Source organism: Muscardinus avellanarius (genome assembly GCF_963383645.1).
Source record: "Muscardinus avellanarius genome assembly, chromosome: 7".
Taxonomy (NCBI): Eukaryota; Metazoa; Chordata; class Mammalia; order Rodentia; family Gliridae; genus Muscardinus; species Muscardinus avellanarius.
This window is the reverse complement of record NC_137793.1, coordinates 32,832,186-32,858,145: the sequence shown is the minus strand read 5'-3', so window position 1 is coordinate 32,858,145 and position 25,960 is coordinate 32,832,186. Positions and strand designations below refer to the sequence as shown.

Genomic DNA, 25,960 nt, shown 5'->3' with positions numbered 1-25,960 from the left:
GGCAGGCCTGGGCCAAGGAAAGCTTGGCCATGAGCTTGATTATTAGATTGGGCGACCCAGGCAACTGTTCAGAATTTCAGGTGGAGAGTCCAGGGCCTGCCAGGCCAGCTGTTGCTAGCGGCCCTGACTCCTTGTCCCAGTGTCAGGCCAGCAGAGGACAACAGAGGATGACCCTGAGGCCCATCCTCCTTCCAAACCTCCCCTGTCCTTTCTCTGCTCCCTGCCGTTTTCACGCTGTGTCTTTTCCTGTCCCATCTCTTCTCCTTGTTTTTCCAGAAAAGAAAGTCCAGTTCCAGCGTTCAGTTAATGGTGAGTGTCTGCCGTCTCCTACACGCCGGTAAATGCTGGGCGTCGGACCCTTGCTCCCTTGCTCTGCCTCCCTCCTGCAGGCTGCACGGGAACCCGGGGCGGGGAGAGGGTGCTTAGGGTGTGCTTGGTACGTGGGCCTTGTGTGACAATATGTGTGTGTTGTGTGTGCGTGTGTGTGCGTGTGTGTGTTGTTTGCGTGTTTCTGTTGACACCTCCAACTCCACAGCCCAGGCCAGCAGGCTGACAGCAGACCCAAGACCTCCTTGGGTATGAGGGTGGATTTGACCCCAACCCCTTGTCCAGCCCTTGCTTTCTTGTTTCTCCCCACCCCTCTGCTCTAGAAGTCATCTCAGGGCTTGGTTTGGGAAAGTTGTGGACAGGACAGAGCTCGGTTTGGCCAAAGTAGTAGGCGCCATGGAGGTCCCCTTGAGTTTGTCCAGGCTGCCCAGGCAGAGGGACCACCAGCCCTGCTCTGTCGAGGGCTGCCGGAGTGGCGTGGTGGCCCACGTCCCTCTTCTTCTGGTTCCATGGCTGTCTCACTCAGTTGTGTGGTTCTTCCCCCTCTGGAAAGGCCAGCCTCTCTCACACTGGGCTTCGCTCTCTCTGTCTTCCTTTCCTGCCAGTGTGTATTCCTTCCCCATTCTGTGGCTACCACAGAATGTCTCTCTGCTCCTCTACACCCCCTCTCTACCCCCTTGAGCAGAAAGGACTCAGGAACTCCTTCTCCGCCCCTCCAGAAAGGCCAGGGATCTCCTCGCAGCATCCCTTCATCCAGCCCGCCCCCCAGCCACCTGCCACCGCCCCTCCTCCGACAGGGAAGCCTGGCAAGGTTCCAGGCGGCAGCTGGAAGGCAGGGCCCGTGAGCCATCCGGAAGCCGGGTGCATCATCAGATGGGACAGCCCCGACCGGCCACGCCCATCCTGCTTACCAGTCGCGCCTCACCACCTTCCCGTTCTCTTTGGCAGGAATCTTCAGAAAGCACCAACACCACCATTGAGGACGAAGACACCAAAGGTAGGGGAGAGCAGGGCCTCTGGCATTTGACCCCGACTCCCTGGTGCCGCGGCGCAGAACCTGCACCAGAAGCTCTCTGCTCCTCTCGAAGCCTAGCTTGGGCTCCTGACAGCAGGCGCACTGTGGGCGCAGCTTCCCCATGTGGGCTACCGATCCCTGGGGGTGCACAGACGGGCTGTTTTTATTGCTGGGTCATAGATTTATTAGAGAAAAAAAAATTCACACATTCGAGTCATGAATATTTAGAAGTGGTATACATTTTCCTTTTGAAATAGAATGTTTTCAAGTTTGTTTTCTTTTCAAAGTGAGCAGATTTTTAAAACATGAAATAGTAATAGGAAAGAAAGGAAGAAAAAGGTTCTAGAAAATTCAGTTGACTGAAGCGTGGGAAACACTGTGCCCAAGACCAACCAAAACTGCAGGGGCTACTATGGCTAGAGGCTAAGCATCTATAAAAGCTCTCAGATGGACGAAGGAGAACAGATATCTGATCGGGTTGTAAAAGAGAAAACTGCAAGAACAGAACTCTTAGCTGTGATTTAGGGGCACTTGCTAAGTCCTGAGCCTGTTCCCAGGACTTTTTCTGGACATACTGGGGCTTCGCAACAGCCATTCGAGGTGGGTGCTGAAAGGGCCCCATCCTCCAGCAGAGGAGACAGGACAGAGAGCTCAGGTGAACTGGCCAAGGCTGACAGGTAGAGTTGGGAGTGGAACCCAGGTAGCCTGGCTTCAGAGGCCGGCTGGCACGCCACCCTGGAGGGCTTGGAGCACACACAGTGTGCTGAGAGCGCGGAGCTGGAGCAGAGGTGCTGATCTCCGTCCAGAGGACACAGATTCCGTAATGCTTGAGCAACAGCCTGCTCTTCTGCCTGCGTCGGCACCCAGCACTCCTTGTTTCCCAGGGCAGGGAGACTGGCTGGCTCAGAGGTTAGTACACCAGGGCAGGTGCCAGAGATCTCTGGGGAGTCTCTGAAGTACAGACAAAGCCATCAAGCTAGAGGAGGCTCAGCCGTATCAGCTGAGGCATTTCTCAGGAGTTCCAATATGCTGCCTTAGAAAGAATAGACCGCGCGCACTCTGTCGTGGTATGATTCTTTTGCACAGTTGACATCCAGGATCTCAGGCAGCTGTGACACCTCACACACTGCGATTGTTCCTGAAGCTGCTGGGAGCCTGGACTATGGGCCAGCCTGTGGGTGTCCTTTTCTGTTCGCTCCCAATTTGTGGGATCACAACCTGGCACCAGCAAGTCAGTCTTCTAAAACAGCGCCAGGGACAACCTTTGAAGATGCATTTTTTTGGAGAAGAGTTGCTTGCTAGGGTCACGTCAGCTTTCTGAGCCCCACAGGCCTGATCTAACCGTATTCCTGGCCCTGCCCCACAGATCCCCATCTCAGGTCTGTGGTGGACCTAGACATGGTGTTTCTAAGGCATTTCCCATATTTGAGGATCTCTGCCCTAGCGGTTGGAGTGGGCTCTGGGATTCTGAGGTGACTGTATATGGCCTCCAACTCCTGGCCTCAGAGCAGACATGAACTTTGAAGATGACCTGGCTCTGTTCTTCTCCACTGGAGTCTGTTGCTTGGGTGACCTTGGACAACTTACTCAACCTCTCTGAGTGCCAGTTTCTTTCTTTGTTTATTTTTGTGAGTGCTGGTTTCTTTAAGCGTAAAGAAGTGACAAAAATAGTGCCGACTTCAAAGATTACTTCACAGATGAAATGAGAGGATGCATATAAAGTGCATGTACAAGCCAGGTGTGAAAGTACCTGCCCATGATCCAAGTTCCTTGGGGAGCTGAGGCAGGAGGGTCACAAGTTCAAGGCCAGCCGTGGTAATTTAGTGAGACCCTGTCTCAAAATGAAAGACTAGGAAGGGCTGGGGGTGTACCTCAGGGGCAGAGCACTCCTGGATACTGTTCCCAGTGCTTAAGAAAACTGAAAGTACATGCATGGCATTTGGCATATGGTAATGTTTTTTTTTTTAAATCTTGATTTGCTTTTTGTCAAACTAGAGTTCTTGGTTGAATGACAGGAAGCCACATGACATTTTCTTGAAGCATCAATTTTCATCAGATTATTTTAAGACAAATATTTATATATGAAACAGACAGAGAAATATTTGGAATAGAATTGAAAATGTGTGTGTGTGTGCTATTAGCATAAAATAAGAGCCCCCATAGGCATTTCCCACCTGGGAGAGTGGCTTCCAGTGCCATTCCTGAGGGCCTGGCTTTGCCTTTGGGGTCTTCTGCTTTAGATGGATCAGGATGGGACAATGTGTTTTGAATCTTAGTTAACCTCTGCCCTTTTTACAAAGCGGACTCTGAGGCCCAGAGAGGTGGAAAGGCATGTGTGGATTATTAACTACAGAGTTAGGCCGCTATTCCCTGACTCAGTTTCCCCACATGGATAAAATTCCCAGAAGCCATGTCTGCTGGAAGAAATGCTGGCTTAGCCTGGAGCTGCTCCTCCTGTGGGAATGAGGGAAGAACCCTACGCCTCCCACAGTCTCCCCAGGCTCAGAGGAAGTTCCCAGAGAACCGTTTTCTGGTGTTAACTTGTTAAGCCTTCTTACTAAGTGAGAATAGCAGCTGGTAGGGTGGACTCTGACCTAACATTAAAGTTAATTAGAAATGTCATCCTCCTAGGAACAAGTTCCCCCGAGGAAAGGAAGGGGCATGAATATTTTAGAGCCCTCTGGCTTCCTGCACAGGACTCTTGCCTCTGAGCAGCTGCAGGCTCTGTCAGGCTCCCTCCCCACCTTACTTCCTTCTGATCAGCTCCATACAAAATTAATTTTCTCCCCATCATGAAGAGCTGGCTCCAAATCTGAGCAGAGATATTCAGGAAACATCACTGAAGAATACTAGTCCTATCTGGTCCTCAATGGGCTGTGTGATCTTAAGATAGTGGCTTGACCGCTCTGGGTCCTCACTGTAGGAAAGCACCCCGGATTGTCTGGATGTCAGGGGTCACTGCTGAGCATGTGGGGCTGCCGAGGGCACAGAGAGGGCGCTGAACAGGTTGAAGAAGAACCAGCCTATCCCATAGAACAAAGCTTGGGAGACTCCTGCCCCTACACCACAGCTGTTGGCAAACTCAGTGTTCTGAGGAGCTGGAGGCATAGCCAAATTGGGCATTATCTCAGGTCGTGTTCATGGAGGTATAGTGTCCAGAACCGGGGAGAGAATAGAGGGTGCCACTCCAGACCTGATTTTCTGCATTATCCCAGCCACATCTGAGATGATGTACTCATGCTCAGAGAGATGTCCAGACAGCTCAAGGACCCTCGAGGAGTGGATGGCCAGCTAGAGGCAGGACCTGGAAACCACATTCTGGAGGCCCTGAGAAGAGAAGACTGGTCAAGGGGGCCCAAAGACACACTGAGGGATCAGGTCCTCCCTCCAGGGCCTCAGAGGGCAGAAGGCGCAGGTCCTATGTTCCATTAGAGCACGGGTGTTTGCTGTGTTATCACTCTAACCCCACGTGGGAGTGGTTGCACTGAGGTGGCCCCTGGCAGGGCTGGGGTCTTCCCCTCTGTCACTAGGGGCTTCCAGGAGTACTGGTGTCCACATAGAAGAAGGTGTACAAAGTGGGAGCTAACTGTGTGGTGGGCTGCCCGACTAGCTATAAGCCCCAGAGCTCCATCTAGACCGAGCGCCATGCACCCAGCCCAACTGGAGGCACGAGGCTGTGCTCAGATGAGCTTCCAATGCTGAGCTTTCCAGATACTGCAGCTCTCTCTTTGAGAGTGCTGAGCGCCACTCCAAGTGTTGACCCAACGCCTCATCATTTACAAGAATGAGTTGATATTAATGGGCTTGGATCTAAGTGAGAAGCGTGTACAGGTGAGCTATTTTTAGCTCAATCCTCAGAACTCTGTAAGTTTGGTACAATCAGTATCTTCATTATATACATGGGGAGACTGGAGCATAGGGCAGGTTCTTGCCTGGGGGCACACAGCTATTAAGTGGAGGAGTCGGAATCTAAAGCGGGGAGTCCAGAACCATGCCCCATGCTTTGCAGAACTCCCCGAGATGGCAGTGAGAAGCAATCGCGCACAGGACATGGGGCGTCAAGCAGACGCTTGTGGAGTGACAGGCTGGGAGGGTCTCAGCCTATGCAGAGCATGCAGGTTTGCTGTGCGTCACCCCACCAACTCCATGTGGGAGTGGCTGTGAGGTGGCCCCTGGCAGGGCTGGGTCTTCCCATCCTCTGTCACCAGCTTTGGGAAAGGAGACAGAGCTGATCAGGAGACCTGGTTCTGGACTGCCTAGGGATGCTGGCGATCAAGCTGCTCTAGCAATTCCAAGGACTGGACAGGCAGCAGCCCCAGACTTTGATTTTTTTTTTTTTTTTTTTTTTTGTGGTACTGGGCATGGAACCCAGGGGCTTTCTACCTCCGGGCTACACTCCCAGACCAATTTTATATATTTATTTTTATTTTTATATTTTATTTTTGGTGGTACTGGGGTTCCTGGAAACCCTTCTACCTCCGGGCTACACTCCCAGACCTATTTTATATTTTTATTTGGAAACAGGGTCTCTTAAGCCAGCGAAGCTGGCTTCGAACCTGCGCGATCCTCCTGTCTCTGCCTCCCAAGCACAGGGATTACAAGCGTGCGCCACCAATTTTATATTTTATTTGGAAACAACGTCTCACTAAGTTGCTCTGAGCCTCACTAAGTAGCTGAGGCTGGCTTTGAATCTGCACGATCCTCCTGTCTCAGCCTCCCAAGTGCTGGGATTACAAGCGTGCGCCACCATGCCCGGCCCCAGACTCTGATTGGAAGCCACATTCATTCATTTGCTCCACATGTATGTATCGAGTGCCACCCTGCCCCAGCCCAGGCAAGGTCCCAGAGCGGGGAAGAACCCCAGTGGGACCCAGTCACGCTCAGTCTCAAGATGGATTCATCCCCAGCCCGGGTGATTCTAATTGCTGACAGGAGAGAAGGGATTCGCTGTTCTGTTCACGGTGGAGACTGACAGTGACCGGAGATTGCTGTCGCTACCACACGCCGGCCCGGGCGTGGGGGGAACGTGACACACTTTGGAGTGCAAGCTCCTGCTGGGGTCCCAGCGCTGCTGGAGCCAGTCACGCGCTGTCGTCGCCGGCAGTTTGCTCATCTGGGATGTAGGAGTGAGGCTACGCTGAGGCTCCAAGATTCTGTAGTTAAGTGCACAGAACAAGGCCATTCATTTGTTCTTTCAGCTGTGAAGGCCTGAGGGGCAGGCCTGTTCCTGGCTGCAGTGGAGGTGTGGCCCAACCTCCAGGAGCTCATATCTGGTTGTGAGAGGGACTAGCATATGGGCCAAGCCACTGCGGAGTTAGCCTGTGACGGGCATGGGGCAGGGCACCAGGGTCCTGTGAAGAAGGCCCCGGATGCAGGCTAGACTCTGTACTTGCTGTATTCCACGTTTTGGGGCATATCGCCTTCATTGGGACTCAGTTTCCCCAGTAGTGTGGTAGGGAGGTTGTGTCCCTGACCTCCGAGGGTTCTTCCAGCCTGGGTGACCTGTGGCTCTGTACCCTGGGCCGCAGGTGAGCTCCCGAGCATGGCAGCAGGTGAGGGGAGGGCTGCAGTAGGCTGGTGTCTCTCCTGAGCTCCAGACTGAGAAGTGCTGGGCCCAGCCTGAGCTCTCCAGACTCCAGCCGGCGCTGAGGCCGAGTCTGGGGAAGAGGGAAAAAAGGCCTGGCCTGGGAATCCAGGGATGCCTGGCTTTGAACTGAGGCTCCTCACCTCACCTGTGGCACAGGGGCATACCAGCCTTGCCTACCTCCCAGCGCGTTTCTGCGGAGCCGACGAGGCAACCCCTGGGCGGGGGACTGCAGGAGATGGCAGTGCTTATGATGTGTACCTACTCTGTGCCAGGCTTGGGGACAAGTGCTTCGTGTTTACCACCTCATCCTGCCCTCATCATGACCCTGGGAGGAGAATGCTACCATCTCTTAGCCTCCAGCTGCACAGCTTGGAAGGACCCAGGCTGGAATTTAGGCACATATCTGTCTGGGACAAAAACCTGGGTTCTTTCCATGCGTGTCTGTCTCTGAATGGATGAGAGGTGATAATGTGCCCATTTTACATATGGGAAAACTGAGGCTCAAATGACCATACATGTAATAAGGAAAATGATGTCTAACCTTTTACTAGAAAGACCAGCTGCTCATGGTTTTGCAGTGTCTGGCAGAGGAGAGTACCTGGGATTTATCAATCCTAGAAAGTTCTAGGAAGCTCAGTTTCTGAATCTGATAGGTACCCAAATTGTCAAAAAGCTCATTCGGACAAAAGGGACACAATCCCTGAGACCAAAGTTCAGGTGTGGCCCCGGGGAGTCCTGGCTCGTGGCTGTTAGTGGCGGTGCCACCCGCGACTGCTCTGATTCACACAGCAAAGCAAGATGGCGGGGACTCCTGTTTGGGGGTCAAGATCCGGCTTCAAACAGACCTTGGGTCGGAATGTCCACTAGGCTTTTGCAGGTGAAGGCAGACCTTGCCTTTGCCCTCTGTAGCTCAGGAACTTTGATCTCTTTTCACTCTGGGCCTCAGTTTCTTCTCTTGTGAAATGGGAATGATGATATCTATCACCCAGGGACCATGCAAGGATACATGTTATCATCTGTGAGAGGTCTCAGGTTCCAGCACAGGGTCTGTCTGGCACATGAGGACTCAGGAAACAGTAGCTGGTGCTTCTACTACTACTACTACTATTTATTATTATTATTATTATTATTATTATTATTATTATTATTATTATTTCTGTGTCCCCTCCTGCCTTACAGTGCGGAAACAGGAAATTATAAAAGTGACAGAGCAGCTGATTGAAGCCATAAGCAATGGAGATTTTGAGTCCTACACGTGAGTCAGCCGGGCTCATTCTGCATGTCCTGACTGGATGGTGGTGCAGGGGTTGCCGATGGCTAACTTTGGGGCTCCCCGTCGCTAACCCCCCGTTTGCTCAAACTGCATGTGCTGTGAATGAGACTGAACTCATGTTTCTGTTTTGCACTCAGACTTTATGCTTAAAACTGAGCTCTCTCTGCTCACGACACTTCTCTGTATCTCGGTCCCCCTCCTCCCGCTCCTCCTCCGCACATCTTGTTCCCTGAAGGAACTCCAACAAAACTCGTGTGCTTCCCCCAGGAAGAGGGGGTGATCTCCAGTGCCGTGTGGGGAGGAGGGGAGGGAGGCAGGCCCCTCTGCAGGGTTGCCCAGTGGAGGTCCTTGCCCTGAGCCTCCTCGGGCAGGCAGGAGCAGTGAAAGACCTGCAGGGCGCATATCTTCAGTGGGAAAGGGTGAGCGAAAGCTCCTCCAAGAGAAACCTTAAATGCTCTGGGGCATAAGGCGGCGCGCACACAAACGGCGTAAAATCAAGTGCGTGCCGCACTCGCCTGCGCCAGCATGGCGCTTGGGCTGGAGCGCTCCCTGCTGGTGCCTTTCCCGGTCTGGCCCAGAAGCAGGCCCTCAGCTGGCCGCTTCCAGGAAAGCAAACATTATAGGATTAGGCTATAGCGCATTTTGGGCAGTGCCGACAGGGCCTTGGCCTGGTGGCCACACGTATGTTTTTTGGTGGACAGAGTGGGCCAGCTGAGGCAGAGTGACTCCGCCGGTTGGGCTGAGGTGAGCTGAGAATAACCTGCTGGGTTTGCTCCTGGAGCGGCCTGTGCTGTTTCCCGCTGTGTTCAGGAGCTGAGATGCGCCTCTCAGAGGCACGGCGGGCCCGGAGCAGTCTGGCTATGGGAGGGTGCAAAGGCCCTAGAAATTCACCAGTTCTTTCTGGACGCACAAGGAACTTGGAAGGTGCATTTGTGAGACTGAGGCCAGCATGTGCTGTACACGTGTGTGTATGCACTTGTGCACGTTTGTGGCTATGTGCACAAGATGCGTGCACAGACGTGTGCACGTGTGTGCCTGAGTGTTGCCTAACAGGCTGTAGGGTGGTGCATCCTGGAGCTGGCCCGAGAAAACATGAAGTTGGGGTGTGTCATGCCAGTGGCTCTGGAAAGGCACAGCCAGGGAGCAAGAGAGGGTGAGGTGGCCCTGAGGTCCCCCAGTACCATTTCTGGAGCCTTGGGGACCACTTTTCACCTTTAGCCTACTCTAGGTTCTGACCCTTGTCATGACCTCTGAGGCCTATGGTTCCCTGCAGTTGGGGCCCTGTGCAGCCCTGAATAAGCCCTCCATCTCACCGAGCCTCAGTTTCCCTAATGTGTAATGTAGTTGGAGCAGATGTTCTCTGAGTCCCTTAGCTCCAGGAGGCAGGAACACCCAGATACCTGACGAGGGGGTTCCTCAGTGGGTGCTCGGTCTCCTACATGCCCAGCACTCAGACCCTCCACCCTTGAGGATTCTAGGGCTAGAAGGGCCCTGAGCACTCCATCTGGTCTGAGCACGGTCTCCCACTCCCTGGGAGGGGGAATTTGAAGCCCTGAGTGAAAAAGTGAGTTTGTGGCATTACCCTGCCGGGGCTTTGTCCACCGCAGACAATGCTGGTCCAACATCCTCTTCTGGTGTCTCTGGCTCCATCTGGACTGGGAGTTTCCCTGTCCAGGGGCATTTCCTGCCCCTGGCTTCTTTGCCACTTGCATGGGGGTCTGTGTTGTGCCACAATAGATCCTATAAATCTGGGGATGGAGAAACGACATGTTCCCTCACCCCGCCTGGCTGTCGGGGTTCCCCAGAAGAGACCTGGCTTGATGAGCAGAGGTCAGTGCTGTGTGAGACCTGGAGGAGAGCAGCCAGATGAAGACACCCCGCCTCCTTCACTGAGCGCCTCCCGGCCACGCAGGGTGCTCCTCCTTCCCAGGTAGCATCCTAATGATGCTGCCCTTGTCTTTCAGAAGAGGACACTGAGGCTCCCAGGCAGGGCTGCTGCCAAAGGTAGAGGACCTCTGTCCAAATAAGCAAAATGCAACCCCTCCAGGTACATACCTGGCTTAAGGAGCAGAGGTCGCTGCTATGTGAAGGAAAAGACAGCCCCCACCTCCGTGATCCTGGAAGATGGGTCAGGAAGAGCCCCCTGAAGGTCCCCTGCCCGGGCCAGGGTGCGGCATGGAGAATAGAGAGCTCTGTCTGCATGCAGGGCCCACCCCTGCACACCAGTTTGTGGTGCTCTTGCTTCAAGAGGTCAAGCCACTTGCTCGGGGTCCCTCAGTCAGTAAGTGGCAGCACAGGATCTGAACCTAGGGCCTCCTGGATTTAGATCCCCCCACTTGCCAGTTTGCAATCCCTTCCCATCCTCCCGCCTCGCCAATCCTGCGACAGGGGTGCATCCACTCCTGCTTCATGGGCTCGCCCTCTGGGGCAGCAACAAGCTGCCCCAGCCCCTTTCCTCTGGCTTCCTTCCCCCAGGAAGATGTGCGATCCTGGAATGACAGCCTTCGAACCCGAGGCCCTGGGGAACCTGGTCGAGGGCCTGGACTTTCATCGATTCTATTTTGAAAACCGTGAGCAATCCCTTCTCTCTGGGGTGCCTGTTGTCTGCTCTCGTTCCTTCCGTGTCCTGCCGGACGGCACAGCAGGGTGACGGGCAGGGCCCCGGGGCAGCTCAGGAGCCAGCGAAGAGGAGGATCCCGTGTGGACAGGGGTTGGTACCCTCTTGGTTCCCTCTCCTACCCCTGGCCCATCAGCTGCCAACTAGCCTGGCAGTTGCCCCTCCTGTGGCTGAGGATAGGGAAGGTGTGTGTGTGGGATCCACAGAGACCAGGGATATGTGTGATAATCCTCTGGCCCCCTCTGCCCTCGATCTTGGCAGGGGCCCAGGGGGCCTTTAGTCTCATTTTACAAATACAGGAGGCTTCTCACAGCTCACAACCCGAGCTGCTCTCATCTTGCCTGGGACCATCCCCGCTGCCCCGGGGGTCCACGCAGGCCCCCCGGGTTGAGACACTTGCCCCTGTTGGCGGGCAGTGTGGGAGAGGGAGAACAGCGAGTTCACACTGCTGTGCCCTGCCTGTTTGTCCAGGTCTCTGTCCTGCATGTCTGTTCTCCCCCCGGCCTCTTCTCTGCAGGAGAGCTCGGCAGCTTTGCAACTAGGGGCTGGCAGGGGGCTGAGGCTGGGCCTGACCTAGGGTGCTTTCTGCCTGTGTCTGTGTCTCACCTAGGCCAGGGTCAGACAGAAACCAAGCAAAGGGCACACAGATTAAAATCCTGCAGTCTGGGACCTTGGGGATGGACCCTGAAGGTGGTATATCCAAGGGTCCCCCAAAGCCAAGGATGTGGACCACTGGGGCAACACCACGTGATTTCAGCTGTGTGTAGGTGCCACTTAATCAGTGGCTCGCATAATGAGAAAGCAGCCGATTCTCTTTCCATATCTGCTCCAATGAGGGAAAAGGCTCTGACATTTTCTAATTTCCTTTTTTTTATCAAAGAGCAAGCAAGTCCCAGGCTCTGATCCCTGGCGGGCCAGAAAGAGCACGGAGAAGGATTGTATAGCTTTACTTTGGACTGGACTTATTTTCACTGGATTTAATATTAAAGTCCAGTATTTGGACTGGACTTTTCACTGGATTTATTAAAATTTTATTCTGTGATACTGATTGTCCATTAATGATGTGCTAGGAAGTTTTCTTTCAAAATAGACAGGTAAGCCAGGCGTGGTGGCACACACTTGTAATCCCAGTATTTGGGAGGCTGAGACAGGAGGATCGTGATTCACGGACAGCCTCAGCTACTATTTAGTGAGGCCCTTGGCAACTCAGTGAAACCCTGTTTCAAAATAAAGAAAAAAAATAGGCCTGGGGGAGTAACTTGGAGGTAGAATGTCCTTGGGTTCCATCCCCAATGCTGTAAAAAAAAAATAGGTAAATTAATAAGGTGAATTAATTCAGGAAATATTTTCATGAAATAAGCATGGGTGGTGCTTATCTATAGTGAAAATAACAAGGGTGGTGCCTGGGTGTCTGAAGAGCTAGTCCAACTCTTTCATTTAGAAGGGGAAACTGAGGCCCAAAGAGTGGCTGTGACTTGTCCAGAGAAATCCAGAGAAAAGCCAGTGGCAGAACCTGGACCAGACTCCCTCCTGGATCCCTGCCCTTGCCAGTGCACTGGCAGCCCCAGCTGAGGCTGAATTCCTGCCTGCTCCCTCTCCCACTGAGTTTTGTACAGCACAGAGGCTCCAAGGCACCTGCCCCTGAAGCTGTGAAGAAGGAAACTACATTTCTCTTTAATGAATTAATAGCCACAGAGATTCAATTCCCATGTGGAGAGAGGTGGCTGGAACCCATGGGTCCCCATCACCCTGGAGCTGTCAACAAATCTTGTGGCCACCATTATACCCCTGTCCTCCGGGGGTGCTGGTTCCCCTTGTAAGCTGCTCAGCTCCCACAAAGCAGAGCAGATACAAAGCCAGGGCTCATCTCTGAGGGCAGGGGGATGACCAAACGGACTAAATACAGAGACTAGCCCATCCCCGCCCCAGCCTGCTTGTACAGCAGGCGCCATCTTAGTACTGGCTTATGGACTCTGGTCACCTCCAAAGCAGAACCTACGACACAGGACCCATAGTAGCTGCTTTTTCCTGGCAGAGTCCTACCCTCTGTGAAGGACCTGGCCTATCACGTGGGTGGATACTGGCAGCCTCTGATCTGGTCAGGAGACACCATGTTGAGGTGGTGCCCCTGGAGACCAAAGTCCTTGTCAACAATGGAAAGCCCCCCCCCCCCCCCGCCATGCTAAGATGCTTTCCATTCTGGAATCGCTCTAGATTGCCCTAATCCAGTTCCTTTGGGAGCCTGACTTTGTTCAGCTTCTACTGCGGTTCTTTTGGGAACTGGCCCCAGCTTGGGCAAGTCCCTCTGCTTCTCTGGACTTCTGTTTCCATAATTACGTAACAGGTGCATAGTGGGCCTGGATCCCTGTACACTGTCGTGGTGCTTATGGAAGCCTCCTTGTATTTTTTAGGGAAAAACTTGATGACCTTTGAGCTCTGAAGTTACTCCCAAGTCAGTGACACCAAATCCCTACGTTCTGTATCACAGACCCCAGAGTTCTAAGTCTATTTTTCTGTATGTCTAAGACTAATGTTTTTGGCTATTTACCCAAATCTTGGATACGGTGTGACAATATTAGGTGACAGATGCCATTGTATGCTTTCTCTAACCTGGAAAAATGACATTTTACATTTTTCAGAAAATAAATGGTTTATAGATCTGGCTGGATATCTGAATCAGGGTGGGGATGTAGAGAGATTGTTACTAGCTTCTTGACCTGTGATGTCTAAATGTGGGATCGGGAAATATGCATTTGAAGTCAGCTAGCCACACGATCAGGACCTCTATCTGGGCTACTCTGAGAGAAGGAATAAGTGTCTCCTTTATGGGTGAGACCCAGATGACCACTGTTCAACCCATCCAGTGGTCACTGTCCTTCTGTGCCTTTGTTATCTATCTTGGGGGAAAAAGCCAAGAGTTTCTAGAATCAATATAATATTAGTGGTGGTGGCTCCCAAGGATTTGATTGGTTCTGTCATGATTATAAGAGCTGTGTATTTCCACAAACCCTGGAAAGCTCTGTGACCTGACCCCAGGACTACCAATACAATTCAGAAAGTTCACAGTTCTAAGATTCTAAATTTTACCAGGTGTGGTGGTGTACACATGTAATCCTAGCATTTGGGAGGCTGAGACAGGAGGATCGCGGTTCACGGCCAGCCTCAGCTACTTAGTGAGGCCCTTTACAACCCAGTGAGACCCTGTTTCAAAATAAAGAATAAAAAATAGGCCTGGGGGTGTGGCTTGGGGGTAGTATGCTCCTGGGTTCCATCCCCAGTACCGCAAAAAAAAAAAAAAAAAAAAATCTAAATTCTAATATTCCCAAAGTTTCCATAATTCTATACATCTCCAGTAGATTTGCAAGCAGGGGTCCCACAGGTCCTATCTAGACTATAGATGCTTCCTGTGGCCTGAATGATATTTTGAATTCAAAGTATACACTGATAATTCAAATGAAAAGTCTTAGCTGGTTGTGGTGGTGCACATTTGTAATCCCAGCACTTGGGAGGCTGAGACAGGAGGATTGCAGGCTCATGGCCAGCCTCAGCAACTTACTGAGGACCTCTGCAACTTAGTGAAACCCTGTTTCAAAATAAGAAGTAAAACAGGGCTAGGAGTGTAGCTTGGAGGTAGAACTCACCTGGGATTAACCTCCAGCACTAAAATAAAATAAAATAAAAAGTCTTCATATAAAAATCCAATGTTTCAGATTATCTTGAGAAACCCAGTATGGCAACAGGGGTCCCATCTATTTATGTAGCAAGCACTAGGAAGCTGTGGGCCAGGCGCCCTCTTTAGATGAGACAAGGTGTTCTATTCACCACAATCCCCATCAGTCCCTATTGTCTCCTTGACCCAGAGGCAGACACTCAGTTGTCATTTAGCATATTATACGTAGCTCAGCCCCTTTGTGTGCTTGCCTGGTCTGTGGAGTACTCTGGGTTTGAGACAGATCAGGCTCATCTACTTCTATGATCATCTTAGCCGTATACATCTGTGTTTCCAAGAAACTATGGTTCTAAAATTCTGTCTGTTGGCTGTGCTTGAAGAAGTTGGATGGTCTGAAACCTATTGCGTATAACAGGGCATGATGTCCCTGTTACCTAGCAGTTCTGCCTGGACTCCCAGGTAGCTGAGCTCCATGATAGAGATTTCCCTTCTGTGAATGAGGCAGGCAGAGGGGCCTCCGTCGATAGGGCTGGTGGAGTTGAGGAAGTGGAGGAAATGAGGCAGGAGGCCTCCGGTTGCATCTCCTCTGCCCCTCCGTTCCTGCCTCCAGTGTGGTCCCGGAACAGCAAGCCCGTGCACACCACCATCCTGAACCCTCACATCCACCTGATGGGTGACGAGTCGGCCTGCATCGCCTACATCCGCATCACACAGTACCTGGACGCGGGCGGCATTCCCCGCACCGCCCAGTCAGAGGAAACCCGCGTCTGGCACCGCCGGGATGGCAAATGGCAGATTGTCCACTTCCACAGATCCGGGGCGCCCTCTGTCCTGCCCCAGTAAGAGCCCTCCCCTCCTGCTCCCCCTGGGGTGTTCTGAGGCATGGGGGTGGTCTGGAGGGGGACGTGTCGAGGAGGCTGGCTTCCACCTCTGCCTCTGGAAGGCTTCGAGGGGTGGGAAGAGACCCCGGGGCTGGGGTTCTGTGGGAGGAGCAGGGCTGGGGTCCTGGGAGGCAGCCTGGGCTCCGTGGACACGGGTGTGCTCTGTGTCTTACAGTTGAAGGACCAGGCCAGGGTCGCTGCGATGCTGTGCCGCAGAGATCCACCCTTTGTCCGTGAAATGTGCTGCTGGTTCTCCCACTTGGACTTTGCTGGAATTCTCTCCGTCACGTTCCCCCATGACTGCCACTGTCGCCTCCGTACCCGCATCAAGAAAACCCATTCGTTCACAAAAGCCATTGCAATTTCAGAGCAAACAGCCAGATCTCCTGCTTGCCTCTCACTCGCACCCTCTCCCTGCCAGCTCCGGACATCCTCAGGCTTGGGTGCCTGGGGCGCTGGCCCCAGGGACCCCCCAACCTCCCCACCCCCAGCTGTCATCGGCCCCGCCTGGCCTTGGCTGTAGGCGACAATGTCCAGCTGTGTGTCCGCTGGGGCCAGGGAGAAGAAAGGGCGAATGGTGAGATGGCTCCTTTCCTGGGGTCCCTGGGGAAAGGCAAAGGAACCCCAAAATTCTCTGAACCAATTTATGTGAGGGAGAGGGTGAGAGGGGAGCAGGCGCCTGGAAGTCCCCCACCCTGCCCCACACCCCCACCTCAGACTGCTGCCCTGACTCTCCTTCCTGCCCACCTGCACGGCCCTCCTGGTGGTCTGGGGACCTCCCCTCAGTGCGGGCAGTGCAGCCCCTCAGGTGCCCCCCTGCTGCCTCCCCCCCAGTGAAGCTCACCTCCAATGTCATGGCCCCCAACCCTCCCAGCATCCCCAGAGAATTCCAGCCTTGTCATGTCCGAGAGGGGATCTGATTGTGTTTCCGGGGCAAAAGAAAGCGACATTTAGGTATCACTTCTACTCGGACCGCATGCCTTTTTATAGCCAAATTTCTGTGTATTTCGTAAATGGATTTTGCGTTAATGGATATTTATGTAATAACTAGACCTCTCAAATTATTGTGAGGAAGAAGGGTTGGCTTGGAAGGGAAGACGGTTGAGGGATAAGTTTTATTCTGTTCTAGATTTCTTTTCCCTTTCCTTTCTCTGCGCTCTCTCTTTCTTTTTCTTTTCTTTTTTCATTTCTGAAGTGGACCTTGTCACCTGAAGCCAAGGTGGACTTAGTTCCGGGGTTCATGGCCTCTGCCGCTTTGGCCCCGAGGCGAGCTGATGCAGGCTCTCCTCTCAGGACTGTGGGCGCGTCTGATGCCAACTTGACAGAGTCAGCAAGGCAGGGCAGGGCAGGGCAGGTCGTCAGGACGGAAACCTCCAGCCTCCGTTTGCTTTTCTCTCGCACTGGGGTCCTGCAGCACACTTCCCAGGATTCCATCCTACTGTACCCATGTGCCTGCCCTCATTCAGGGCTCAGGAGCATGCATCTTCTCTGCCTCTCTCCCCTTGGTGTCCGGTGGCCAAAGCAGAGCCCTAGAAATGTCTACTCCAGCGTCGTCCGAAACCTCCGGCTCTCCTCTCACTCGTTTCTCCTTCGCCCTCTTCCCCGGGATTGACTCTGACGTGGAATGCCCTGGCACATCCGTGAGGATGTACTGTCTGCACCGTTCTCTTTGCATGACTTTATATGCAGTAAGTATGTTTAACAAACACGAAAAGAAGAAAAACACTCATCAAAATCAATCTACATGTTTTGGACAAAATATTAATAATAATAGAGGTTGTATTCTCAGTGTCCGACTCGGAATTATGTTGCTGCCTCTCTGTGCTTCTGGCCTCTGTGTGGCCGAGTTTTGCCAGCATGAGACACTGTCCCCTCTGGAGGATTTTAGGGGAGGAAGAGCCACATCCCCGGGGTTTTGGAGGAGGCTCTGGTTCCCCCGACCTTTCTGGGTGTCGGTAGGAACAGAACTGATGGGGATGTTTAGTCTAGAACTCTCTGAGTTTCCCCCCATCATGAGCAGCTTGCTGTATTCTCTTCTCAGTCCCGCTGCTCAGGGACAGGAGAACAGGCGAGGTGTAGGCCAGAAAGTGGCCTCCCAGGCCTCCGGTTTCCAAGCTGGCCCGTCACTGACCTCTGTCCTTGGCAGAGACTCTGCTGCCCAGGCCCAAAGGTGGGCTCTCAGCCTGCTCCAGGCCCAGAGGCCTAGTGATTCCATTGTCCCAGCAGCGAAGCCACCTGTCCCTCTCTGAATCACCAGTTCCCCACAGCCATCCCCATCCAAGGTGAGTCTTCACCAGGGGATGCTACAGTTACTGAGCAAGGTCTGGTCCCTTCCTCAGCCTCCATTTTCCCCGTTAGTTAAAAGGGCCGAGTGCTCCTACTCAGGCTGATGGAGAAGCAAACGGATGGCAACACGAAGCCCAGAGCCCGAGCTGCCCGTGAGAGCTTGTGGGGTACGTCGCCGGCTGGCCGCCTATCTGGTTCAGGGCCTGGCCAGCCCCCATCCTCTCCCCTCCTGCCCCTCATTCCCCTCTCTGGTGCCCGTCTGCTGCTTATCCGCAGTGGACTGCAGGGGAATGAGAAATGCCTGGAGGGTTAGTAGGCTTCAATTCCCAGCTCTGACCAGACTTGCTGTGTGACGTTGGGCAAGCCCTTTCCCCTCTCTGGACCTGTTTCCCTGCCAGAGGAAACTGAGCTGGAGGACCTTGCTGTCCTGCCTTTCATGGGCTGACACACCTCCTGTCCACTGTGTGCCTCTCCAAGTGCCAGAGAAGCAGAGGCAGGTCCCTACCCCAGGCCGAGATGGCCCCCACTGCAAAGGCCACTCCTGTGGGTGGGTGGGCAGCCACTTGGTAGAGACCCCAGGCACCAGGGGGACCTGAGGCAGGGGAAACTGGCAGAAAGCTAACCAGAGCCCACTGTCAACAGACAAACTCCCTGTTCCTCCCAGACACCCAGTAGATGCAAAAAATCCAAACTCAAGTCAAAACCCAGGCTCCGGCATGCAACTACGTTTACAAGACAGTCCTCTCCTGGGTTTGCGCCCACTGTGGCTCAAATCCTGACTCCTGTCTCCCTTCAAAGGGAGACCCTTTGGGGGATGTGTTTGACAGACTCCCCATGCTGGTTTCTTTGTTACTGTTTGTTTGGGGTTTTGTTTTAGTTCTTTCTTTTTTTAAAAAAAATGTGGCTGTGAACTTGAATGACCACTGCTCAAACTTTCTGCTATTGGGGGGTGGGCGGGAAGAAGGGGTGTCTGTTTTATTCCTGGTGTTTTCAGTGCAATAAATAGCTACAAACTTCTGTGCATTCCATGTCTTTCTGTCTTGGTCCTCCACCATGTGCTGGGGGTTTCCAGTCCTAGATGGTCAAGGCTGGGCCGGTCACTGTGGGGTCAGGCCTGGGCCATGTGCCCTACCCTTAGCCAGGCCCTTGGAGTACTCTTAAGATCAAGTGGGGGGTTATAGGTTACCACAGACAGCAGAGGTGACACCTCCTTTTGGGGTCCCCAGCAAAATTTGTCTCCTCCTGGCCTCAGTTTTCCTTAAATAATGAGGAGGCTGTTCAAGATGAAGTCCTCCTGCTCATTCCCTTCCTCAGCCCAACACCACAGACAAATCTCGGGCCTCATAGCACTTAGAGATTCATCTAGGGAAGGGAAAAGGGGAAGGAGGGGCAGGCGCCCTGGGCTGGAGAGGGCAGCTGTGGGAGGCCCCGTTGGCTGCAGGGAGGCTCTGATGTCAGGCTGTTCGCCTCTGGCAAGGCAGAGCCAGGCAATGTGGCAGCTCTGAAGCTCCTCTGCCCATAGAGCAGCCAACAGTGCCAGATGCTGACATGAGATTTTTGGTGCTAAAAGTAGGCCAGTCCCAGGCAAACCAGGGGAGCTGGCCATCCTGCCCCCCCCCCGCCCCAGCCCTGCATTACACGGGCTAAGGGGTGCGCCCACTAGAGCCCACCGTTCCCTTAGATATGCCCCATGTTCCCGAGTCTCAGGACTCTGGAGTCCACACTGGTTGCTCTCCGGGTCTGTGCTGGCTGTGGGTGTGTGGTGGCTGTGGGTAGTATCTATAGGAATTGTGCTTCTTGTCTGCATGGGAGTGCCTTCACAGTGGGGGCAGGGGGCAAGGCCGAGAAGAGCAAGAGTGGCACGCTCACACTTTGCCCTGGACCCACATATATGAGTGCCAGGACTCCTCTAGGCTGCCTTCCCAGTCCCAGGCTTTACCTGGCCAGTGGCCAGCTTGAGGGCTTTGAGGGCGTAGGCTGCTGTTGCATACACCTGCCAGCAGGTGGCAGTATGGGAGTGGGCTACAGACGGTCCTTGGCCCTTGGGTATCTCCGGGCTCCGCAAGGGCCTGGTTAACCTTCAGAAAAAGCCTTTAATGCTCAAAGAAGTACCAACTCTGCCAGGTGTGGGGTGCACACCTGTATATCCAACTATCTAGGAGGAGGCTGAAGCAGTAGGATCACAAGGTAGAGGCCTTAGCAGCCTGGGCAGCTTAGCAATAACCTGCCTCAACATAAAATAGGAAGAGCTGGGGAGTAGCTGGATTCAAACATACTACAAAAAAAAAAAAAAAACCAAAAACAAAAACAAAAACAAAAAACACCCCCAAAACCAAAAGGTACCAAATTGCACTCAAAACACTCTTCATCGCACCCGAGCACAATACTCCAGAGTTCACAGTGTGCTTTTACAACACCTCTCGCCCTAGTTACTACAGCCCTATTTGGAAGATGAAGACACAGAGGCTTCTTACAAGACTGAGCCAGGACTCAGGCAGCCTTATAAGTTGGAGGCTTAGTGCTGTGTTCCTCCAGGGGCCTCCCTGGCCCTGCTCTGTGTTTCTCGACTCTGAACATCAACAAATGGTGAGAGGGACTCTCAGGGATGCCCTCCCCCCTTACTCCCTGTGTTTGACTTCCTGTCCCCTTCTAGCTACGGCCTCATCTTTCATTGCCAACACCGGCGAGTCACCGCACACTGGGTGAGGTCCCTCCACGGGTTTGCACTGTGCCCTTTATCTCCCACACCATGGGATTCTGGCTTGAGGTCGCTAAACAGGTGTCTGAAAAATTGTGTGCTCCCGGAAGGCAGGACGGCTTGTCGTCCACACCCAGGGTGCACACAGCGGGCCCTGCCATTCTTGCATGGAGTATGTGTTGCAGGAATGAAAGAGGAATGAATGGAGTGGGCGAGAAGACTCCACACTCCTCCTCAACAATGGTCCCAGCACACCCTGCCTCCTTCATTTGTACCCTCTGGATCCACAGCACACCCCTCTGCAGTGGGCACCATCATCTTCTTCACCCATGAATATGGAGACTGTGCTGTGGACGGGTGAAAGAGGCTGCCCAGGAGGGAGGGAGGTGAGATTTGGCCTCTGAGCCCAAGAAAACACCTGCGTCCCCGGGGCATGCTGGGACCGGCCGGGCTCCGGGGAGGCTCAGGGATGAACTAGACCTATGTGCTATCTCCCAGAAGTTCCTGACACCACCTCAGACAGCAAGGACCATGTACGGAGCAAGAATCCAGGGCAGGCTGGGATGGGGACTGGAGGGAGCCCAAAGGAAGAAGAAGGAGGAAGAGAGAAAGGGGGTGGCCAGGGCCTGGGGCACCTTCGTAGGTCCTCAGTGGGATGAGATAAGAGGGGCATGAAGGTGAGGGGGAAGGCTGAGAGCCCAGGTCAGGGGTATAAATGGCTTAGGAGGAGGTTGTAGGAGCCTGAAGTGTCAGAAGGCTGGGAGAGCCCCAAACCTGCCGTGTGATGTGGTTGTCTCTCTGGGACAGGGCGGCCCTGGCAGCAGAAACAGCCTTCCCCACACCTGAGCTGCAGTAAACCTGCCAGGGAACATCCCTGGTAGGCACTGGGAGTGTCTCACAGAGCACCAGTGGACAGGTGGGGCAGGGCAGGTCACGAACAGTCCTCTCTCCTTGTCTTTCCTTCCAGGGCCACCTGTATCCTCCTTTCAGCCCCTGGACCTGCCAAGGTCTCAGAAGCCACCTCCCTAGAAGCAACCAGGCTTAGGTGAAGGGAGGTGGAATGTCCCTCTCCATACAGAACAGAGAGTGATTATCACCATTCTGTCCCTTTGGCCTCAGATGAGACACATCTCTTCTGGCTTTGAGTTTCTTCATTATAGCAATGACTTTGAACCTGTGGTCATCGAACACGGGAATGGGACTGGTGGCTACAGATTCACCCAAGGAAATTGCTAGAAAGAAAGATGTTTCAGGCCCTATCCTCAGAGAACAGGATCCATAATGCTGGGCAGGAGTCCAAGCAGTTGCCGCTCTATGAGTGCCTGGGTTGGGGAGCCTGCACTGAGTACCCTCCCCGGTTCCCACAGTCACACCGGGAGCCCCAAGATGCAGTTATCTGGAAGCCCCACCCCAGGCTTCTCACTTCCCCATCTTCCTTCCTGACTCAGCTGGATCAATATTGACCCAGCCCTCCCTCTTGCTCCTGCCACCCTGAGCCTGAAGCTCTCGGAGACCCTGACCGTGGTGAGCAGAGTCAAGGTCACAGCAATACTTGTAGCACCCCCCCCCCCCCAATAAAAACTCACTGGGGAAAACATCAGTGCTTTTAAGCCTGTCCTGCAGGAAGACTGGAACTTCTTTCCCACCAGGTGGAGCCAATCCCAAATCCGTCTTCAGGTCCTAAGGTATCCTGAGCAGAAGGCTAAAAGGGGCGGGCAGGTGGGGCAGAGGGCTCCCTTCTGCTCACCCTTCTCCCCAAGCACCTCTGCAGAGCCCACGGCTCCTATTCAAACCATTTGTTCCACTGATGGGGACACTGAGGCCCAGCCTCCAGGGAGCTTTGCCACAGTGCTGGCAAGCCCCGGGCCTTGTCATGACCCATTCTCGGCTCCAGGCACGCCAGTGCCTGCCTCCTTCTCCCCATCCTCGCTGGAGGAGGGGTATGAGCCTTAGGTTTTTCACTGTACAAGGAATAGCTGGCGAATAAGAACCATTCCATCCAGAGGGGTTCTACCTGCTAAGTATGTGGGAAGCACTTTAATCATCACACACACACACACACACACACACACACACACACACACACGTTGAGATCTAATATTATCTCATTTAATACTCCACAAGGAGAAAATTATTGTCCTCACTTTGCATCTGAGGGCGCTGGGGTTTGGAGAGGTGAACCAGCAGGTTCTGCTGGTTGGTAGAGCTAGGAGCTGGCTCTTACCAGAAGATGCCCAATTTTGCCTTGGCTTTTACCACCAACAATTCTCTGGAGGTTATAGCTCACAGATGCTGTGCACACTAGCAGGAAAAGTCTTTCTTTCCCCTCAAACAAGAACAGATCCTGGATGGGGTGCTAGGAGGAGGACTCTGTATGGTCAGAGGGGGACGGGCTGCTGCTCTGTCCCGTGGGAGACGGCCAGGGCAGCAGGAAGTCAGGCAGAGACGGAGCAGGGGGATGCTGGCCAAAGATCGGAGGGCGGGCAGGCGGCCCTGGACACCCTTCCAGGGCAGGGCCAGCGTCAGCGAGGCCCAGGCCCCAGAGGGAGTGGCCAAACTTTCCATGAGCCATCAGCAAAAAATGAGTGTGGCGGAGAGCAAGTGGCGACCGCAGACCCTGAGGCCGCAGCCGAGTGTCACGTGGGATCCTGAGCGGCCTTAACTCTTTGTTGGGTGTTCCCCAGAGCTACCAGAGTTCTGCGTTCAGGTTGGCACTCCACCGGGCCAAGTTGTTAGAGATAAGGGAAGTCCAGTCTGTCCTGAAAGAACTGGTAGAGGGACAGAGACCCAGGGCACCAATGGTTCCTTCAATCCACCAAGACCCAGGCCTGTGTGGGGCCATGACATTATCCCAGACCCTGACACAGTTGCCATGAGGTCACTACAGAGAAGGAAAAAGAAAGCTTTACAGAAACTCAAACTTAGAGAGGTGACGTGACTCCCCAACACCACACAGCGCAGGAGGACGGGGTGGGAAATGGGCCCAGGGCTGTGTGGCCGAGTGCCCACTGCATAGTGCCCCATGATACCCCGACCTGCTCTGAGGTTCAATAAGTGTGATGCAAGAGTCTTAACCACATAGGGGAAAAAAAAAAGTCTTCTGGGCAAGCCGGAGCTGGGCTATCAGGACTCAGTGGGCGTATGGTCAGACCCCCTGAAAAACCTAGGAGTCCACATCAGGTTGTAAACTGATAGAAGAGGCATGGCTGGGTGATGAAGGGGGATATGGTGTGCAGGGCCTACTGGAGACCAAACACCGACGAAGCCAGCATGACCCTGGTGTCTGCTGACCCTTGTTTGACCTTGGGGATGTGGCTGTTGGTAAGGGTGTGGTACAGAGCCCCTTCCCCTCTCCCCTCCTGGTTTGCTCTCAGAGATCATCAGTCAGAGATGACTACAGATGGTCCATCACCTCATCTCAGAGAAATGCAGGATTCTGGGACACCCCAGACTCCCTGCCCCCATTCAGCTCCCACCAGCCTCCCAAGTTCAGGACCCACGGACACAGAGATGAACTGGCGCTAAGACGAGCTGCTGTGGAGAGCCATTCTCACGAGGCTCCTGGCAAGCTCTCCACACCCCTCCGCCCCACAGTCAGCAGAGCAAGCAGGCTGCACAGAGGACAGGAGGCCCGGGTGGGGCTACACGACTTTGCATCTTAAAAAAGTAGCTGTCCAGCCAGGGCGTGGTGGCACATGCTTGTAATCCCAGCATTCCGGAGGCTGAGACAGGAGGATCACGGTTCACGGACAGCCTCAGCTACTTAGTGAGGCCCTCCGCAATTTAGAGAGACCCTGTCTCAAAAAAATAAAGAATAAAAAATTGGGCTTGGAGTGTAGCTCAGAGGTAGAATGCCCCTGGGTTCCATCCTCAGTACGAAAAAAAAAAAAAAATTAGGCGGGGTGGCTCATACCTGTAATCACAGTACTTGGAAGGTTGTAACAGGAGCCCCTGAGTCCAATCCCCAGTAGCTTCCCCAACACATACACAAAGAATAAATAAATAAATAAATAAATAAATAGGGCTGGGAGTGTAGCGCAATGGTGGAATCCCCCTGGGTTCAATCCCCAGTATCACAAAAAAAGAAAAAAAAAACCCAAAAAACCAGATCTTTCAATCAGAACCACACTTCTGGGAGACAGCCTCATTTAATTAAACATCCCTTAAGATAGGCATGTTGCCGGGCGTGGTGGTTCACACTTGTAATCCCAGCATTCGGGAGGCTGAGACTGGAGGATCATGGTTCGCGGACAGCCTTAGCTACTTAGCGAGGCCCTTTGCAACTCTGGGAGACACTATTTCAAAATTAAAAAAAAAAAAATAGGGCAGGGGGTGTAGCTCGGAGGTCGAATGCCCCTGGGTTCCATCCCCAGACCCGGAAAAAAAAAAAGATAGGCATGTTTTCTTCTGTATCTCCCTGAAGTGCCCACCACTCCCTCTTTTGACACTCACTTAAGGGTCCCTTGCCAGTTATTGTCACACTCACACCAATAGCTCTGTGTACTCAGGCTCTCCAGCTGGCCTTTGGGGTGGCTGCCTACTAGGACATTCTAGGATTCCAGACTGGGGTCCTACTGCAGACGGGGCGAGGTTTCCCCAATCTGCTCCCTCCAGAATTGAGGCCTGGCTGGGATCTTCTGGGGTCTCCTGTGAGTCAGGGAGATCTGGAACCAGTACAAGGCCAGTATGGAAGCAGCTGGCAGGTGGCGCGGGGAGATGGCAGGCTGCAGAGGGGGAAGAATGGAATAGCGGGAAGGGCGGTCTGAGAGCAGCGGAGATGGAAACAGCAGGAAAGACTAGAGATGGGCCAGGAAGAAGAGTGTAGGAATGGCAGGCCCAGGCGAAGTCAGCAAGGCCCAGAGGGGAGGCAGGTGGGATGGGGGTAGGCAGGATGGACGGGCAGGGAAGCTGGTGGGATCCATAGCCTCTGGAACCCCTCAGTCTCACACCTGGAGTCTGGGGAGAAGAGGAGAGGCCTAGACTTCTGGACCCTCTATTCCTACTCCCAGCACAGGGGCTACAGCCAGGGTGGGTGAGGCGCCCATGAGGCCACAGTGGGTGGCCAGCCAGCGCTTCTTTCCTACACAGGGCCCTGTGAGTGCAGGGCCCCTACAGAGCCTGCTCCGGGTGTGGGAATGACCCTGCCTGGTGACGCCAATCTTGCAGCCTCTGCAAATGAGCAAATTCATCCCTTTCTTTTACCTGGAACCCTAAGCAAAGAGGGGCAGAAGAGGCCTGGCTCTTTATTAGAGGAAACACTTTAATATACAAAATACTCAGCCCTTTCTACCTCAATCAAAGCCTTGCAAATACCTGGGCCTCACATTTGAAAGGCCCGAGGTTCTTTCTTATGGTAAGACCCTGAGGAGAGGGTGGGCAGCCCAGGAGATGCTTCCCTGGGAACCCCTGGCCCCGCCCAGCCCGCAATGCTCACCAGCCTTGAGCCGCCACCTCCCGGTGTTGGCCAGGCTCTTGCACTCAGGCCTTGGTTTGTCTAGATATATTCTAGGGGATTAAGTAGCCTCCAAGGACCCAGAGTCCATCTTCCTTCCTTGACATCCCCAAACCCCTAAAGAAAGAGCAGAGCCAGTGTGAGAACCCGGGCA

At 53.6% G+C, this 25,960-nt stretch overlaps 1 protein-coding gene across 1 annotated transcript in view; it reads left to right on the top strand.

Annotated features, from left to right (window-relative positions):
• Positions 1-15,332, top strand: part of CAMK2A (calcium/calmodulin dependent protein kinase II alpha) — a gene marked incomplete at both ends in the record, with an annotated part of 64,156 nt that extends 48,824 nt beyond the window's left edge. Inside the window, 4 exons of the mRNA XM_080698492.1 lie at positions 1,276-1,324; positions 8,109-8,184; positions 10,678-10,772; positions 15,100-15,332. Coding sequence (XP_080554618.1) covers positions 1,276-1,324; positions 8,109-8,184; positions 10,678-10,772; positions 15,100-15,332 — 453 coding nt within the window. The remainder of the gene's footprint in view (positions 1-1,275; positions 1,325-8,108; positions 8,185-10,677; positions 10,773-15,099) is intronic.
• Positions 15,333-25,960: the final 10,628 nt, after the last annotated feature.